The sequence below is a fragment of the Humulus lupulus genome, chromosome 8, assembly GCF_963169125.1.
Source record: "Humulus lupulus chromosome 8, drHumLupu1.1, whole genome shotgun sequence".
Classification (NCBI taxonomy): Eukaryota; Viridiplantae; Streptophyta; class Magnoliopsida; order Rosales; family Cannabaceae; genus Humulus; species Humulus lupulus.
The window spans coordinates 117,751,186-117,771,509 of NC_084800.1; the positions used below are offsets into that span (position 1 = coordinate 117,751,186).

Here is a 20,324-nt window from a genome sequence, read left to right on the forward strand (position 1 = left end):
TCCGTAACATACATACCATGACCTAGTTTCCAAAGGGCAGCCATCATATGTTGTATAACTTGAAAATCCAAGGGCTTATCCACTAAGAAACGACCCACTAGACACCACCTGGCATCAATCTTCGACCGCACCTCCTCTGTGCTTCCATAAGAGAGTCCTCCTTGTTCTTCTTCTGCCAAAATCAACCTAGCACATCTTTGTTCAAGATCCTAAATTTTAGAGCTCGATGAAGCCATAGAAATAACGTCCATACCTCAGTACCAAGAAACGCTTATAGACAATAAAACCATGTCACAGAGACAAGACTCGGCCCTGGAAAGCAGGGGAAAAAACAAAGGAAACCAAAATAACGCAAAGAAGACGCAGGAGAAAACAAACCCTAAAAGAGCATTTTGGGGCTTTTTTTGGGCAACAATTTTTTTTTAAATATATTTTTTATTAGATTTTCTATTATTTTAAAACCAATTTTTTAATGGGATTACTTTTTTGAAACAGATTTTTATAATTTAATGTATTACTCTTCATTTATATATTTTATACATATTATTTCTATTATTTAAGTATTTATAACTAAGGGTATTTAAGGTATTATGAAAAAATTATTGACCAAATTTGAGTACAAAGTACATCTTTAGACTAATTTAAAAATATAGGCTACCTAATAAGTATTTTTTATATTATAGGGTGTCAAATTTGTATTTCAATAAAATACTAAGTAACATTTGTGTATGTTCCTTACTTTTATTGCAAAATATCATAACTACTAGAAAATTATACTGTACTAATTTGACCTAAGCTATATTTATTTTGTCTACTGAGAAACTTTCTTGTTGAGATTGTTTAGCATAACCACGGTGCTTGCTTTCTCTTGTGAAGGAAACCCATAAGACCAAACAAAGCATAACTGCAGCAGAAGCCAAAACTAGCCCAATAACGATCAATCTAGTGTTGCCTCTCAGGCCCGAACAGTGGTTCATACTGATAGTTCTGAAGGTTTTCCGGACAAAAGTACAGTCTCCCAACTCCACAAGGAATGACCCATAATTGTATAGCACAGAGCCCACATTTACCATGGCCATTAGCTGGTCGTAGTAAGTTGGGGTCAAACGGCCTACGGTGGTGCAAATACCATCAGTTACTGAAACTTCGCATACATATTTTTTCCATTCCTATAGATAAAAACAAATTGTTCAATATGATTGGATTACGAGATAAAATATATCACTTTAATATGATTTTCTCGTCGATTTGGTTACCTGTTGAGCATTCTCAAAATTGAGTTCAGCATTGGCGCATTGGCGATCGGTTATGTCAGAATTGAATGGATTACAAAGGGTAGGAACCAATGGACCAGATTGATTGTAGTATAACGTTGGACCAGCCTGTGGTGGAGCATCAAAGTTAGAGACTTTGGTGATGAACAGGTTAACGATACTGACCAATTGGAAGGTAACATCTTTGCTTTCGTATAGTGTTTGTTGGGCTGTGGCATTGTCAACGCATGGGAGAATATCATCCAAAGCTGACCGAGCCGTAGGGCTCCTTACCCATTCATCCATTGCTACACAAGTGTCTCCCATTACGCTGAATTAACATATAAATTGCATAAAAGAATTAAGAGTCTTATTTTTCGAATACTTGATTAAGTTATTCATTAGTATAATTAATGTAAAACTTACTTGTGAAGAAGAAGAAATACCCCACCTAGAATCAAAGTTACTGTTACAAGGATCCACCCAATAACTACCGAACTGCTTATATAAATGTATGTTAATTGTTTTTTTATCAATAGTTAATGAAATGTGCTTAAAAAAAATAATAATAAGAGTAAAACGACTTTTCGCTTTGTTTCTAAATTGGTTGTGTTTTTTATGAGTGAAAAATAATAGCATTGCACTACTGCAGTAGCTAGTCTTTCTCGTTTCGTTTCAACAATAAAACGACATTTGGCTAGTTAATTGTGAATATGAAATGTCGTTTATTGTAGAATATGTCGTTTCTTCTGATTTCGTAAAAGGAAAGACAAATGAAGTTTGCTTTAAGACAAATGAATTTCGTATGTTTATTCTTGAAAATGTAACTTCTACTTATGAATTTAGCCTCCTAATTTATTTTACTTAAGGTCTGAAAACGTAATTGAAACAAAAATGGTTATCACTCACACATATAGGAGACGACGCATACCCAGAACTGAAAACACTGCAATAATCACCAGTACAACCACAATATGAGATTAAACATATATACAACTATGAGAGCACCACTTTTGCTCCTACACATGAGGGCATTTTTCGATACATTGATTTTTAATCTAAAGAGTTATATGTAGGTTGTGTTTGGTAAAATTTTTGTTTTTGAATTTTTTAAATACATAAATGGAAATATTATTTTTATCTGTGTTTTTTATTTTTAAAAAATAAAAATATGTTTGATAACTATTTTTGTTTTTTGTTTTTTATTTTTAAAAATAAAAAGTAATAAATGCTTTTGATAGCTTTTATTTTTATGTTTTGTTTAGCAATATAAAATGAAGTTGTGATTTGAAAAAGAGAAGAAAAAAAAACTAAAAGTTGAAAATAATTTGAAAAAAAATTTGAAAGTGAAAATTTTCTATTTTCAAAATTTAATAAATTTTATTTAAAATTTAAAAAAATAAAAAATAAAAATAGAGTTATTAAACAATATTTTATGTTTAATTATCAAATTTTTAATTAATTAAATAAAAAATTATTTTTTTAATGGTTACCAAGCAACACCTTATTTGCTTATAATATACTTGGTTACATTTGATTTTTTTTACTTTATAACAACTCCACGTTCTTTCTCTCTCTCATATATAATCACAAGCTGACTATTCAGTCATACAAAACTTTTTATGACTAAATTGTTACCGTGAAAATGTGTTCAAGACTAAATATATTTTAGTCATTGAATAATATTATTTTCTATACTAAAATTTAGTCACTATAATCAATTTGATAGAATAATATATTAGTTACAATAGCATTTATTTTCACTTTCAAAAACTAAAAAATAACACTTTAATGACTAGAAACTAGTCACCAAATAACTAATTATTCGTGACTTAATATTTTAGTCAAGATTAATAAAATAATCAATCATAAAAAAGTTTATTAATTTGAATTTTAGAGTTATTTTAATTTAAAATATATAATTATGTTAACAAACAAATGATTGCAGACATCACTACATACATACTGTATATTCAAAACAAAAAAACAGTAAGAAAAAGGTAATCTTTTATAAAAAAAAAAAAAAAAAAATCGGACTGGATGTATTTTTTTTTTATTTCGCTAAGGAGCACATGACATTAACAAAAAAAAATTGTTTTCTTTTGTGATTATATATATATATATATATGGGTTAATCCTCCTAAAGTTTAACTGCACCAAACTAACCTTGACTGGAACTAGAATCAAGATTTACTTTCTTGTAAAAGCTATGTTTATAAATAGTTTATTTTTTATTCTGTTTTGGGCATAAGAAAAAACAGTCTACGGAAGAGAGAGTTTGGAGAGAGAGAATTACAATAAGAAAAGAGTGAATCCTAGAGTGAGAAGCAGTGAAACAGAGAGATAGTGAGAAGTTCTTTGAGACTAAGAACTTGGGTTCTCTGCAGGAAGAACTGAGATTGTTCTTGAGGGGCTGCTGTGTTTTTTCTAGGCTCTTTTCTACCATTATAAAGTGTACAAACTCAAGATTGATATAGTGGATTGGAGATGATGATGCTCAGCTGGATGTGAACCAGGATAAATTCTCTTGCCTCATTTCTTTTTATTTTTCTTTGATTATTGCTGGTTTCTTACTAATCTGTTTGCTGATTTACGTCATCGTCAGTTTGATCTGGGCGTGTGCCAGATGAGTCTGTGGTCGAATAATTCCTAAAAATCAGAGCAAATTCCTACAAAATCAGAGCCAGGTTCGTGATCCGCGAGAAAGGACCAAGATTCGACTAATTCAACCCAGATTCATCCAAGATTGATCAAATTCAAAGATGGGTACTACAGCAAGGTTCGAACTTGAGAAGTTCGATGGAACCGGAGATTTCGGGCTGTGGAGAGAAAGCTTGAAAGGGATTCTTGTTCATCAGAAAGTTGCTAAAGCTCTCAAACCCAGAGATGAACTTTCAGAGACGCTGAAGAAAGAAGAGATTGAAGATATGGAGGAGTTAGCTTATTACACCATTATAATGCACCTTTCCAATACAGTGAGGAGAAAGGTTCAAAGCTTAAAGACAGCAAGGGAGTTGTGGAACAAACTCGAAGAGATCTACATGAAGCCTTCGTTAACTAACAAAATAAATCTGCTAGAATCTTTATATGGCTTTAAAATGATTGCAAATCTGTCTTTAGATGATAATCTTGATGCGTTTAATCAAATTATTATTGGTTTAGCTAATCTGAAATATTTTGTAGATGAAGAAAGTCAAGCTGTCATCTTACTTCGATCTCTACCAGCGGCTTATCAAGAACTCAAGGCAGTGATCAAGTATGGAAGGGACACACTCACACTTGATGATGTTCTTGGAGCACTTAAATCAAAGGAACAAGAACTGAACAAAGAATATGACAAGCTGAAAGATGAAGCACTCATGGCAAGAGGGAAAGAGCAAGCAAGAGGAAGAGATCCAGTTCAAAGGGATCATTCCAGAGGGCATAATAGATCTAAATCTAGATCAAAGTCAAGAGGGAAATATCACAAAGACAGAAAGTGTTATTTCTGTGGTAAAATTGGTCACATAAAGTGGTTCTGCAATGAGTTTAGAAACAAACTCAAGGAAGACAGAGAAAAGAAGCAAAACTCAGTGTCTATTGCAGAGGAGGCAGACCAATGTTCATCCGATGGTGATATGTTTATGGTGTCGAATCAAAGAATCACAAAAGAGTGGATTCTTGATTCGGGTTGCACATTTCATATGTGCCCAACTCTTGAAAATTTTATTGATTACCGAAAGGTTGATTGTGGAACTGTGCTAATGGGTAATGATAATGCTTGCAGGGTCATTGGCATAGGGAAAGTGGCGATCAAGCACTTTGATGGAACTATTCGAACGTTAAACAATGTCAGACACATTCCTGAACTAAGGAGAAATCTAGTGTCTCTTGGTGCCTTGGAAGATGAAGGTTTCAGTTACAAATCCATTAATGGTCAGATGAAGATTTCAAAGGGGTCTCTCACTGTGATGAAGGGAGAAAAGAAAAATGGATTGTACTTACTGCAAGGCGAAACCATCATGTCTTCAGAAGCAAGTATTGTAACACATCAGGAAGTGCAGATGCAACTGTGGCACCACAGGATGGGACATATGAGTGAACAGGGCATTAAGGAGTTAAACAAGCAAGGCTTATTGGGAAAGTTCAAAACAGGCTCACTTCCATTCTGTGAGACATGTATTTTGGGAAAGCACCACAGATTGAAGTTCTCTACAGCTATACATAATTCAAGAAGGCCTTTGGAATATGTACATGCAGATTTGTGGGGGTCTCACAAGGTTGGAACTTGTACGCCCTGGATTTCCCACGGGCTGTTTAGCAGGACGATCCTCGGACTAAACATGATTTAGCCTGAGGCTCCCACAGGCCAGAGGCTTTATCTTCAGGACGGGCCCTTTCTAGCTCGAGGGGATGGAGTTTCCTGCTCCTTCTTGTTGTTCCAGGAGCTGGGAACAACATTCGACGACCACTGAAGGATCAGCTCGGGTTATGGATTGCTCCGGTAGCGAGCTTCTCGGGAAGCTCTGACCCTATGGGAGGTCAACACGCAAGATAAACGTGCATAATCCTGCCATCACGTGTCCGATATCCCCCTGACTTCTCGGACACGCCGCAGGAACGTGCGTATTCAGACACCCACGGATGGGTTGGGCCGTGCGGCCCATTATCTCCTTCCATACTGATTAGACCACACTTGTGTGTCAGGTTTAGGAAATAATCATGAATATCACAGACTTGATATGACAAATGGTAAGGTCACGGGATGACCTCCCTACCAATTTCCAGGTGCCTTCTCCTATAAATATGGAGACCCTGGGAATTGATAGGGGTTGGAAAAAATAGTCTTGTAAGAACTATATATTTTGTAAACCAATTACCCAGAAAAGATCAATAATATTGACTAGTGGAGTAGAAGGATTTTAACCTTCGAACCACTTAAAAAACGTGTTTAGGGTCACCTAGTTCTTCTCACAAAGATTTCATATCTGCGGCGGTTCTACTTTTAAGTACTAATCTCTTTCTCTTCTTCTCTTAATTACCTGTTGCCGAAGAACCGCGTCAACAGAACTCATTCAGGTAAACATTATTTTTTATCAATAATAGATGATTATAGTAGATATGTTTGGGTATATCTGCTTAAAACTAAAAATGAATGTTTGCCTAAATTTAAAGAATGGAAAATTGAGGTGGAAAATCAATATGATAGAAAATTGAAAGTGTTGAGAACTGATAATGGCCTTGAATTTATTAATGCTGAATTTAATATGTTATGTTCTGAATTTGGCATTGTTAGACATAGAACTGTTAAGCACACACCCCAGCAAAATGGAGTTGCTGAAAGGATGAATAGAACTTTATTAAATAAAGTTAGGTGCTTGTTAATTAGTTCCGGTTTGGAAAAGAGGTTTTGGGGGGAAGCTTTAGTTACTGCATGTTATTTGGTAAATAGGAGTCCTAATAGGGTACTGAACTTGAAAACACCCTATGAAATGTTGTTAGGAAAAGCACCAATCCTTAGTCACTTAAAAGTATTTGGTTGCACTGCTTATGCTCATAAAAGGGAAGATAAACTTAATCCTAGAGCTATAAAATGTATTTTTCTTGGCTATCCTACTGGTGTAAAAGGTTACAGATTATGTACTTTTGAAAATGGAAGACCAAAAATTGTTATATCTAGAGATGTGATTTTCAATGAACATGAATTTGTGCACTTGAAAGCCGAGAAAGGTATGTTTTCTGAATGTGCAGGAAGCAGCAAAGATGAGAAAGAGTTGACTGAATTTTATATAGAGCTTGGAAGGCCAACATCAACAAATGAAAAGACTCCTGCAGAAATTGATGAAAATAATGCAGAAGAACCAGCCCAAGAACCTGAAATTGAGGTGGAACGTCTTGATGTTCGTCAGGTGGACCAGACAGAACTGGAAGACTATCAGTTGGCACGGGATAGAACAAGACGAGAGATAAAGCCACCCAGAAGATACGCTGAAGCTGATCTTATAGCGTATGCACTAGCGTCAGTTTCACCTGAAGAGATACCAGATCCAACTACCTATGACGAAGCTGTATCGAGCAAATATGGGAAGAAATGGTTGGATGCTATGAATGAGGAGATGGACTCATTGAGGAAGAACAGTACGTGGATAGTGGTTCCAAGACCTCAAGGGCAGAAGGTAGTATCATGCAAGTGGATTTTCAGAATCAAGGAAGGCATGGTAGAAGGGGAACCACCAAGATACAAAGCGAGATTAGTAGCAAAAGGATTTACACAAGTTGAGGGGATAGACTACACAGACATATTCTCACCTGTGGTGAAGTACAAAACCATTAGAATGATGCTGGCAGTTGCAGCACATGAAGATCTTGAAGTGGAACAGTTAGATGTCAAGACAGCGTTCTTAAATGGCGTCTTAGATGAAGAAATCTACATGGAGCAACCACCTGATTTTCAGGTGGAAAACAGTAAAACAGAACTGGTGTGTTTGCTCAAGAGATCGTTGTATGGTTTAAAGCAGTCACCAAGGAAGTGGAATAAGAGGTTCAACTTGTTTGCTCAAGAAATTGGCTTTGTGAGATCAAAATTTGATTCTTGTTTGTATTACAAGGATTTGGAAATAGCAGGTACGGTATTCTTGTTGCTGTACGTTGATGATATGATGATCATAGGCAGAGATAAGACCAAGATCAAGTTCATCAAGGATAAACTCAAGAGTGAGTTTGAAATGAAAGACCTTGGACCCGTGAAGAAGATTTTAGGCATTGAAGTACTTAGAAACAAAAAGGAAGGAAAGTTGGTTCTCACTCAAAGAAGCTACATCGAAAAAGTGATGAAGAAATTCAGTTTGGAAAATTCTAAAGCTACTGCAATACCATTGGCTGGACACTTCAAGTTGTCAAATGAGCAATGTCCTAAAACTGAGTTTGAAAGAAGGGAAATGGAAAAAGTTCCTTATGCAGTGGCTGTAGGATGTTTGATGTACATTATGGTAAGCACAAGACCTGATATTGCACATTCTTTAAGTGTTTTGAGCAGGTATATGTCCAACCCAGGTCCGGAGCATTGGAATGCTTTAAAATGGCTTATGAGGTACTTGAAGGGAACATCTAAGTATGGCCTAATATATCAAAGAGATCCAGGAAAATTTGTTCTGAATGGTTATGTAGATGCTGATTATGCATCTAATAAGGACAACAGGAGGTCTACAACAACTTATGTATTTGTCCTGAACAAAAGTTGTATAAGCTGGAAGTCACAACAACAACAAGTGGTAGCTTTGTCTACAACTGAGTCAGAGTTTATGGCTACTACAGAGGCGTTTAAAGAAGCAATCTGGATTCAAGGTATTCTCCAAGAGTTAAAACTTTTGAAAGGAAAAGGAACAATCTACTCGGACAGCCAGTCATCAATTCATTTATGCAAAAATCCAGTTTACCATGAGAAGAGTAAACACATTGATATTCGGCTTTATTGGATAAGAGAGAAGATTGAAGAAAGGGTACTTGAGTTGGAGAAAGTTCACACAAGTGAGAATCCAGCAGATATGGGAACTAAGGTTCTTACTTTCAGTAAGTTGAAACATTGTCTCAACTTACTGAACATTGGAAGTTGCTGAAATATGAGGAGTATATCATCATCTTCTGAGATCAATCTTGGAGAGGGTTTGTTTAATCTTTAGAGGATGAAGGTGGAATTTGTGGGTTAATCCTCCTAAAGTTTAACTGCACCAAACTAACCTTGACTGGAACTAGAGTCAAGATTTACTTTCTTGTAAAAGCTATGTTTATAAATAGCTTATTTTTTATTCTGTTTTGGGCATAAGGAAAAACAGTATACGGAAGAGAGAGTTTGGAGAGAGAGAATTACAATAAGAAAAGAGTGAATCCTAGAGTGAGAAGCAGTGAAACAGAGAGATAGTGAGAAGTTCTTTGAGACTAAGAACTTGGGTTCTCTGCAGGAAGAACTGAGATTGTTCTTGAGGGGCTGCTGTGTTTTTTCTAGGCTCTTTTCTACCATTGTAAAGTGTACAAACTCAAGATTGATATAGTGGATTGGAGATGATGATGCTCAGCTGGATGTGAACCAGGATAAATTCTCTTGCCTCATTTCTTTTTATTTTTCTTTGATTATTGCTGGTTTCTTACTAATCTGTTTGCTGATTTACGTCATCGTCAGTTTGATCTGGGCGTGTGCCAGATGAGTCTGTGGTCGAATAATTCCTAAAAATCAGAGCAAATTCCTACAATATATTATACTCTTTTGAATTATTTTCCAAACCATTTTCCACTTGACTCAAACTCCACCAACCGTTTAAAATTGATGTAAAAAACAAGGTAAAAAAGTGTGTCTAAAGGAATATATCCCAGGTATTAATATGCTTCAGAATCTATCCTAAGTTTATACACTCTCAATATTCAACCAATCAATATGGAAAGAAAATACCCGAAAAATAGGTGAGGGCATCGCTTTTGGACACATTTTCTTTCCATGTTGATTGGTTGAATGTTGAGAGTGTATAAACTTAGGGTGGACTATGAAACATATTAACATGTGGGATATGTTCTTTTGGACACATTTATTTACCCTGTTTTTACATCAATTTTAAATAGTTGGTAAATTTTGAGTCAAGTGGAAAATGATTTGGAAAATGGTAGAATATATATATATATATATATATAATCACAAAAGAAAACCATTTTTTCTTGTTAATGTCATGTGCTCCTTAGCGAAATAAAAAAAAAATTATATCCATTGTTTTATTTTTGGGTTTTGAATATATGGTATGTATGTAGTGATGTCTGCAATCATTTGTATGTTAACATAATTATATATTTTAAATTAAAATATCTCTAAAATTCAAATTAATAAACTTTTTTATAATTGATTATTTTATTAATCTTGACTAAAATATTAAATCACGAATAATTAGTTATTTGATGACTAGTTTCTAGTCATTAAAGTGTTATTTTTTAGTTTTTGAAAGTGAAAATAAATGCTATTGTCACTAATATATTATTCTATCAAATTGATTATAGCGATTAAATTTAATAATATTTATGACCAAATTTTAGTATAAAAAATAATATTATTCAGTGACTAAAATATATTTAGTTTTGAAAACATTTTCACGGTAACAATTTAATCCTAAAAAGTTTTGTATGACTGAATAGTCAGTTTGTGATTACATATGAGAGAGAGAAAGAACGTCGGGTTGTTATAAAGTAAAAAAAATCAAATGTAACCAAGTGTATTATAAGCAAATAAATGTCAGTCTTTAGATTAAAAATCAATGTGTGGGAGCAAAAGTGGTGCTCTCATGTAAGAACTGCCCTATATATGTATGAAAAAAAATCAACATTTGGTTAGTCAGTAGTAGGAAGCTTACCAAAACCAAGCAAAGCGAACAGCAGCATCACAGCGGCAAATATAATAAGAGCCAATCTCCTGTATAGCAAATCATCAAGCACGCCTTTAAACATTGAAAAGTAAATATATGAATAAAATATATATTAGTACAGATAAATTTACTGACACAGAATCTAGAAAATGTTGTATCCTATCGGCATTGTCCACTGTTTCTTGTTGGAGAATGGTAGAAGAAGCATTGATCTTATTCTCGACACTGTCAATTTTTTGCTTGATATTAGCAGACAGTGAGAACTGAGCGACTCCCACATTCTTAGAAGCATTTAGATAAGTTGACACATTCCCAAAACTCTCCACAACTGACTCTGCTTGCTCTACAACGTACTCCAATGTCTTCGTTGCCTCATTATGGAACTTCCCTTGTCCCAAATACAGTACAGCGCATCCAATTCTGACGCAGATTCAATTGTTATCGGTTAGGCAAAACAGTCACCCCAAAAAAAAAAGTGACAATGTTTTTCGTAATAACTTACATTGCGGTAATGGTAAAAACCGTGAGAAATGTGAGGGAAAGTAAGTAGGCAGTTCGAGAATAGCAGTGAGTATGTTGGTGTTGGCAGAAGCAGTGGCAAAGACCAATGACCAACATGCACAAACCCAAGCCCACAAACCAGATTGCGCCTAGTATGAACAAAGGAGCAGCACTGAACCCAACTGACTGTAATCATTCGTTTGTGAAACCAATTGGATTACCAGCCAAACAATGAATATGATGACATGAGAAAGTTGTGTTTCAAAAGTTTGTAGCTGTGGGAAAACCAACTTCAATTGAGTTTAAATTACTTACAGAGAAGTAATGTTTTTCACTGATATTCCATCCACCCTTGTAATATTTAAAACCATTTCGAGGGTCTTTTCTGTGTGTTCTGTCGGCAGCCAAAATCAGAGACGTGTTCTGTGTTGGTTCAGCATTTGTTGCCTCAAGAAGATGCCTTTGAGTACCCCATGAAACGACGTCGTGATTGTTCTCTCCTATCACCAGTTCTAATAGTTTTTACAAAATCACATAAGTTAGAATAGAGAATAACGATGTACTGTTTAGGCTTTGATCACTAGACAGATCAGAAAATTATAATAGATGTCATCTTCTTACAAACAAAGAAAATATAATTCTTTACAACCAAATAGAATAAGAAAAGAATACCATAATGACTAGGAGCTCCAACGGACAGTGAAGAGAAAGCTGAGAAAATGAAGAGCAGAGTTGGTCGTAGCAAAATAGAAGGCTGCAACTTGGTATAGAGCATTGTGTTGTTATCTTCTTAATCACCTCTAATATTCTCTTGTTGAGTTTTAATTAGAACTACTAAAAAGAAAAAGTGTCCTGTAATCTGCATGTTTGAGAAGAAAATGAAGAAGAAGAAGGTATAATTTGATGGATGATTTCAGTTATGTTTTTAATGAATGTTAATAGATGTTTCCAAAGTTAATCTTATATGTCCGGCCGTTAACTATACCTCATTTTGACCTTTAGTATAGAACGACTAATACTCCAATTTGACCGGTAAACACTTGTAATAAATAATGGTATTGGGCAATTGGTTTTGCATATATATAATAGTCTTCTCCTTAGCCTTTTTTGTCTCCTACAAATACAATTGCAACTCGGAATAATGAGACGATTAGTCGTCCTAGCTAGGACTATCTATTATAATTTTCTACGTGTACCATATTTAAAACAATTTATGGCTCATCTATTTTGTTCTTAATGTACTTTTAAAAAAAAAAAAAATCAATTGGTACAGGTCCTTTTCGGATCGGTTCCCCTCCAATTGTCGAATAATGGATTCACATTCACAGAAAAATGGACCTGAACTCATAATTTCAACGCATCAAGATCCTTTGTCCATCTGTCATGCATCCCATTATCATTGTGAGGACAAAGAGAGCTTTGAAGGTATTTCTCTGCGCCTAAACTGAATTTATGTCAAGCTTCTCACCCTTGCAGTCCTAATCAAAATCCCATGTCTCATTTTTAGTTATGAATTAGCATGTGTGTAGTTTAGTTGGGAAGTTGGAAGTACACCTGTAAATACGGGTCGGGCTTTCAAGCACAACACGAAACTGATATGAGCCAGGGAGGCATTAGCATGACACGAAAAAATATGAGCTTGAGCCAGACACGAGACAAATTGAAAATTGGCACGGCATAATACGATATGGGCATTAGCACGACACGATACGACCACTACAACAATTTTCACTTTTACTGACTCTCTATAATGACTTACACCAATGGTGTAAGTCATTAAAAGTATTTAGTGATATTTAAAGTCTAATGGTGTAAGTCATTAAAAGTTCTTGTTGATGACTACCAAGGTAAGTCATTAAAAGTGGTGGGAGACGTTATTTGTTATAAATTAAAAAGTCGAAAAAAAAAAAAAAATCTGACAATGGGAGCCCTCTAACGTCTTCCCTGGGAAGACGTGTACACATCCAACGTCTCCCCTGGGAAGACGTGTACACATCGGACGTCTTCCCAGGGGAGACGTTGGAAGTGTACACGTCTTCCCAGGGGAGACGTTGGATGTGTAGACGTCTTCCCAGGGAAGACGTTGGAAGCCTCCCCTATATATCTCCTTCCCCGAGCCATCACCAACCAGACGAAACCAGAGGCGATTTCTGGGCATTTCCTTGGCGATTTTGGGCGATTTTTTTTTCGTTTTCCTCCTCCGAAAATTGATTTGAGGTAAGTTTTTAAGTTTAATTCATGTTTAATAGTTAGGATAATGTACTATTATTTATTTTCTTTAACTATAATAGGTTAATATTGGGATTTTATGGTATTTTGTGGGTTGCGATTTTGGGTATTGTGGGTGATTTTGGGCGAAATTGATACCGATTTTGGCCGATTTTCTCCTCCAAAAACTAATTTTAGGTATGTTTGTTCATTTTAATTAATGTATAATAGTTATGATAATATATTTTTATTTATTTTCTTTAATTATAATGGGTTAATATTGAGATTTTAGGGTATTGTGGGTTGCGGTTTTGGGTAATATTTGCTTGATTTGAAGAAGATTTGAGATATGATTTCATTATTAAAACAATGCATTATAGTTAGAATGATAGAAATAATTATTTTTGTGCATTTTTTTTATGATTTGTGAGTTTATTATAAATATTTTTTAAAAGTTTGAAAAATGATTTTAATGAAGATTTGAGATACACAATTGAGATTTAATAGTTATACCATGTTATTTACTATTTTTTATTTTTTTTTACAATTTAATTCGAAAATTGTAGATTTTTTTTAATTAAATTTTTAGGTTGATTAAGTATATATATGTGTCTAAAATAAGGAAAATAATTTAATTTTAATTTACATACTAAATTGCATGTATAGAAATAAGTAATTCAAGTATATATGTTTATGATTTTTTTTATTTATATTATTATATTATTCAAAAATTATATATTTGTATTTATATTTTAAGTATTTTATTAACATTGAAGTAGGTTGATTATATATATTATGTTTTATTTATTTATTAATTAATTCAATTTTTTTGGTTGTGAATTTAATAGCAAAGTGCATTGCAAAGTGAAGTAAATTTTCTACCTAGGACTATTAATTGCAAGAGGTACATACATTATCTTATCTCTCGTTTTAATATTATTAAATTTTTGTTAGAGGAGTTTGAATATCTTAAATATTCATCCATAGTGAAGTAGGTTCTGAGATTAAAATTGTGTGTTGCGGTGATAATAGAATGTTGAGAACTGTGTGTTTTAGTGAAGTAGGTTCTGGAAAATTTGTTTGTGTGCTGTGGAGCTATAAGGAAGAAACTTATTGTGTGCTGTTTGAATTGTTTGACTTGTTGTTAACAGATGGTTAGATCAATATTATAGGGGAAATGTTGTCCGATTTTGTCTAGAATTATGTATTCTATTATTATATTTGAATTTTACTGATATTTTTTTATATTAATTGCTTGATATTTTATTTAAATATTAGTGTCCGCATCAACCAGACAATGTGGCATGTGGATATTATGTGATGAGAATGTTCAAGGATTACATTGAACATTCACGACATGGACGTTACTTGAAGAAAGAGGTATGTATATAAATTTATACAAAGTTAATAATTTATTTATTATTAAAGTATATATAATCAAATAATTGATTAACTAATATATTTTACTTTGTATTTTTTGTAGCTAAACACTATGCCATATACACAAGCACAGATTAATGAAATGCGACAACACTGGGCGAACCATATGCTATCGATAATTCAAAGTCATCGTCCCACATATTAGGTTTTTGTCAGTTACTTTTACTTTTTCTTTCTTACTATGTGTTTAGCTAGCTAGTGTAATATTTGTTAATTTTGTATGTTTAACAACAAATATTACAATTTTGTATATTTAGCTAGCAAAAACATATTAGATATACACATTTCGGTTTTATTAATGAAAATTCAAAATTTAAATTTGTATATAATTTAGATTTTTTAATTAATATATTTAATTCTATTTCAAAAAAAATTAATATATTTAATTCTATTAATTAATATACTGAAAATAATTATTTAATTTTTTTTTTAAAAAATACAAAAACCTATGACGTCTCCCATGGGGAGACTTTGTAGACATCCAACGTCTCCCCCTGGGAGACGTCATAGGGTGTACGTGTACAACCTATGACGTCTCCCAGGGGGAGACGTTGGATGTCTACAAAGTCTCCTCATGGGAGACGTTGTAGGTACCTATAACGTCTCCCATGGGGAGACTTTGTAGACATCCAACGTCTCCCCCTGGGAGACGTCATAGGTTGTACACGTACACCCTATGACGTCTCTCAGGGGGAGACGTTGGATGTCTACAAAGTCTCCCCATGGGAGACGTCATAGGGCCACTTTAGATGGCCCCTGCAACAACGTCTCCCCTAGGGGGAGACATCAAATGTCTACAATGTCTCCCCCATATAGCCATTAAATGCCTATTTTGTTGTAGTGGACAAGTCCGAAAACACGACACAAAAGCACGAACAAACTAGCCTGAAAATACGACACCATAAAAAGTGCCATATTTTTTATATTAATAATGATAATAAATTTTTATTTGTCAATTCCCTATAAATTAAAATAATAATACAAATCTATTATTTTTCTCAATGTTTATAATTATATTAATTTATTTTGAGATTTGTGAGTTAAACTCTTTAGCATTTATTATTAGGTATTCAAATTCTAATAATTATTTTTGATATAATTTTATGTAAAGTATTGTTTAAAAGTATATAAAAATATCTAAAACAATATTTTAAACAAAAAAAATGTATTTGGATTGATAGTTAGTCCATTGATTATTAAAGAGGAGGTGGAGGTTTAATCCCCCATTTTTATTTTTGCAATAATAAAAGGGAAATTTGCATATATACAGTAAGTTAACAAAAAAAAAATCTAAATATACAGTGATTGAAATTAATTACAAATATACGGTGGTGGGATAATGCCAACTAATAAATGATTTATTGGTAAATACGGTACCCATTCAATAACACATGTAATTTTTCATCATAATAAATTATTTATGTTTTTAGAAACTAATAATATAATTATTAATTATTAGTATTATAAAAACGAATCTAATAATTTGAATACTATTTATTTAATAATATTATAATATGGCTAAATCTATCACCATAAATTTGTTTGTTGGTTTGATTTTTTTTAACGTATACTCCTTCAACTAAATTAATTAGAACAAAAAAATATTCGGAAAATAAAATATTACTTGTGAAAACCAATTCAAATAAATATAAGTTTTTCTTGAAAAAAAAAATAAATATAGATTTTAATATTTAAAATTTGGTCATCATTAATTTAATAATTTGAAAATTCATTATCATCGTAAATACTCTTTTCTTTTGTTAACATGTTTGTAACAATGATTTACAGAATTAATTTTATAAGTAAAATATCCAATTTTTGTAACTGTAATTTACAAAAAATGTTAGATGTTAGAACAACTAATATTAATATTATAACAAGTAATAACAAAACTATTATAATTAATACTAAAATTGTTACACGCAATAACTAAAACTCATTAAAAAATATAAATTTCAGTTACAAGATTGTAACAAAACTATTATAATAAGTAAATAATATTTTACAAATTTGTAAACAACAATTACATATTAATTCATAACAAAAAAAAATATAAATTTCAGTTACAAGATTGTAACAAAACTATTATAATAAGTAAATAATTTTTAACAAATTTGTAAACAACAATTACATATTAATTCATAACAAAAAAAAAATATTTTTGTAACAAAAGTTTACAAAACTAATTCACAAATAAAATTATAGTTTTCAACTAATATTTGCATAAATAATTTATATATTTACTTAACATAATTGTAATAAAAATTTACTAGTTTTATAATTTTAATAGTTATTTATCCTTCCAATATTATTTGTAACACAACGTTACTAATTTGTAACAACTTGTTATTATTTCAATAATTACTCATCTTTTAGTATTATTCAAAGAGATTAATTTTAATCCCCTGTAAGTATATTTGTAAAAAATATCAATACCACGATAAAATAAAACATTCTTTCGTTCAACTATATTATATATGTATATATGCTTCATTCATTATATATAATCAGAATAATATACACATATAATAAGGCATTATAATTATTAATTTTAATGTTTTAATTTTATCACTCACAAACAGATATATATATATATAATCATATAAATAACATTATAGTGATATATATTATTAGCACTACTATAGAGGCATGTGGTATGATTATTTATATGGATATACATCTTCAAACACATATATCAAAAGTTAAACCGTATATATGACATATACCGTATATTTCAATTTTTTTTTTAAATATAGGGTGATGTGTGTAATTTTCCTCGGGAAAGTTACAAAAATACACAAACATTAAAAAAATATATGAAATATACGATGGATTACAAAAATATGGATTTTTTTTATGAAAAACATAGATGGACAAAAATATAAATATGTAGTGACATAACTATAAATACGAATTAGTAAAATAGAACTTTTTTTTTGCAAACATTTGTATATATATGTTACATATTTGTTTTGTAAACATCTGTTACAAAATTGTAAACATCTGTTATATGTTCGTAAATAACATTTATAAAAACCAATTACAAATAATCATTTTTTGTAAATATATTTACAGACTATCTTGTTACAAATTTACAAACATGTGTTACATGTTTGTAAACAATATTTAAATATATATGAAGTTCATTTTATAAATAAAAATATATTTACAAATTTATGAAGATATGTTACATGTTTGTAACTCATAATTACTAATTTTGTAACCATCAATACAAAATTGTGAAACCTAATTATATTTTTAAAACATAAAAACATGAGTCTTTTTTAATTTATATGTACAACAACACATGCTTTATTTGTCTAACAAAAAAGGCAAATAGTGTAAATATCTAAATCGTCTCACATGAATAAAAATTAAAAAAAAAAAAATTAAGCATTTTCAATTGAAGAGGAGAAGCTTTCCTCTTCAACTTAATATATACCAGAGTTGGAGTTCTAATGACCACATCCTTCACAAAAGAGGAGCCAAACCCAAATCATTATGGGCTAACTCTTGAACATGTTGACATCAAAACCTAGTAAATAACAATGCAATAGAGGTTAATGAGTTTACTCATCAAGCCACAAATATAAATGGGGAGAAATAGAGAGAGAGATGGTGAGACCACTACAAAAACTAGAGAGAAGAACAGTGAGAATGGGTGGTAAGAATGGGTAGAGAAAATTGGTTTACAATGATGGTGAAAATAGTGAGAAAGGAGTGAGGGCAGTGAGAATGGAGAGAGTTGAAATCTTAAAAAATGTGGGAAAATGGAGGGGCAAGTACAGATCACAACAATGAAGGAAAGAAGTACAATTTTACATTTCACCGTATAAATAATATAAATATCCGCAAATATAATATTAGAAATTGTATTTTTAATATACACCGTATATTTTGAATTTTTTGGAAAATTACCGTGAGTTGTGTAATTTTCCCATAATAAAATGGGTCTAAAAGTACGCCCGAATTTGGGCCAAAATAAGAAAAATAGGTTGGTCGAATTTGGGCACGACATGAGTAGTGCTTATAAGTTGTACTGGACTTACTCTTTCAAATATGGACCGGTCCAACTCGAATTATTCTAAAGCACGAAAATGTGGGTCGTGTTGGGCCGGGCGGGTCACATGTACAACTCTAGTTAGAAGCAATGAAAACAGTAAAATAGGAATAAGAATAAAAAATGTAATAATATATAATATGAGTAAAAATATTTTTTAAAAAGACAACATTTAAATTCTCATTAATGATTTATCAAATTGTAACTATAAAACCTAAATTTGAAGAATAATAAAGTATATTAAATTAGAGAAATGAATTATTAGTGTTTCCAATCATATACTAGCGTACTACTTATACTACTATAATAATTATTACTCACACCAAACAAAACAAAGGAGTATTCGATATCACTCACTATATCATTTCTGCAACACTCTCACTCAGTTTTGTTCGTCATTAGTTCTATGAAATTCATAGTATGAATTGCTTCCTTATAAAATATATTTATTTGGTATTCTGTATAGTTTAAGCAAAATACAAATTTGAGACCTATATTATGAATAATGTTCATGCAATACTCTTAAATTGAAAAATAAGTATAAAATATATAAATTTATTAATGTCAACAATTTTTTTTAATATGACGAAAGTGACATGTTATAATTTGTGGAACTTATAACTTTTTAACAACTAATTCTAACTAATAAAAATATTATTTTATAAATAATAAAGTATTTGATTTAATTTATAATTTATTAAAAAAATAATACATATTATATTGTAGGGGAATATTTTCCCCAGATGACGTGGCAAAGTGAATGAAGAGCTCACTAGCTCTAATTGATTGAATGAGGAGCTCATTAGCTCTAGTTGATTGTATGAAGAGCTTATCTGCTCAGAATGAATGGGTGAACAGCCTATTAGATTGATTGAATGAACAAAAACAGACAGACGAAGAGCCTGAGGGCTTTGATGGTACAAATGAAGAGTTCAGCCCGAAAGAGGAAATATGAAGGCTGAAGATGGAATTAAAGGGAGTATTCTTAATTCTTTCTTTTGTTTTCTCATTTTCGTATAAATAGTAGATAAAGAGACCCATTTAGGGGACTTGGGTTGATGATTAATTGCTTGATTGAGAATTGAAATATAAAATGATTGACTGACTTAAGTATCTATGTATCTTTTTCAGGTACTCTCCATCTCGTTTTAACTTTCAATTCAACGAAGAACACATTTATGTTGTTGGTTTAACCAATAAAATGTGCATTGATCCAAGGGACAATTACGCATGTGCAGTGAAGACAAAGAACTTTCTAATTGGAGAAAGTTCTTTGTTTTAGGTAAATTTTGATCCAGACCATTGGCGTTTTCTGTGGAAAAATAGAACGAAAAAACTATGAGTGCAAAAATAGAACTCACTAGGTCTTATTGATCGAATGAAGAGTTCACTAGTTGTGATTGATTGGATGAGGAGCTCATTAATTAGCTTTGATTGATTGTATGAAGAGCTTATCAACTATGAACAAACAAGTGAATAGCCCAT

The 20,324-nt window shown here is 31.9% G+C and overlaps 2 protein-coding genes across 2 annotated transcripts; both read right to left on the reverse strand.

Annotated features, from left to right (window-relative positions):
- Positions 1-612: 612 nt before the first annotated feature.
- LOC133795987 (uncharacterized) lies at positions 613-3,852 on the reverse strand. Its single transcript, XM_062233470.1, has 4 exons — positions 3,848-3,852; positions 1,680-1,751; positions 1,257-1,584; positions 613-1,169 (listed from the first exon to the last, which is right to left on the reverse strand). The coding sequence occupies exons 1-4, from the start codon at positions 3,850-3,852 to the stop codon at positions 792-794; spliced, it is 783 nt and encodes a 260-aa protein (XP_062089454.1). The 3' UTR covers positions 613-791.
- Positions 3,853-9,376: 5,524 nt separating this feature from the next.
- LOC133795988 (uncharacterized) lies at positions 9,377-11,906 on the reverse strand. The gene is made up of 6 exons (XM_062233471.1): positions 11,804-11,906; positions 11,447-11,643; positions 11,133-11,317; positions 10,762-11,050; positions 10,619-10,677; positions 9,377-9,452 (listed from the first exon to the last, which is right to left on the reverse strand). The coding sequence occupies exons 1-6, from the start codon at positions 11,904-11,906 to the stop codon at positions 9,377-9,379; spliced, it is 909 nt and encodes a 302-aa protein (XP_062089455.1).
- Positions 11,907-20,324: the final 8,418 nt, after the last annotated feature.

Excerpts from the sequence above, each read along its gene's own strand:
- LOC133795988 (XM_062233471.1), bottom strand. The coding sequence starts at position 11,906 with ATGCTCTATACCAAGTTGCAGCCTTCTATTTTGCTACGACCAACTCTG. Across the intron at positions 11,318-11,446 it reads GTGAAAAACATTACTTCTCT|TCAGTTGGGTTCAGTGCTGC; the intron begins GTAAGTAATTTA and ends GAATGATTACAG. Across the intron at positions 10,678-10,761 it reads ATTTTCTAGATTCTGTGTCA|GAGATTGGCTCTTATTATAT; the intron begins GTAAATTTATCT and ends TTTGCTATACAG.
- LOC133795987 (XM_062233470.1), bottom strand. Across the intron at positions 1,585-1,679 it reads GTATTTCTTCTTCTTCACAA|CGTAATGGGAGACACTTGTG; the intron begins GTAAGTTTTACA and ends ATGTTAATTCAG. Across the intron at positions 1,170-1,256 it reads ATTTTGAGAATGCTCAACAG|GAATGGAAAAAATATGTATG; the intron begins GTAACCAAATCG and ends TTTTATCTATAG.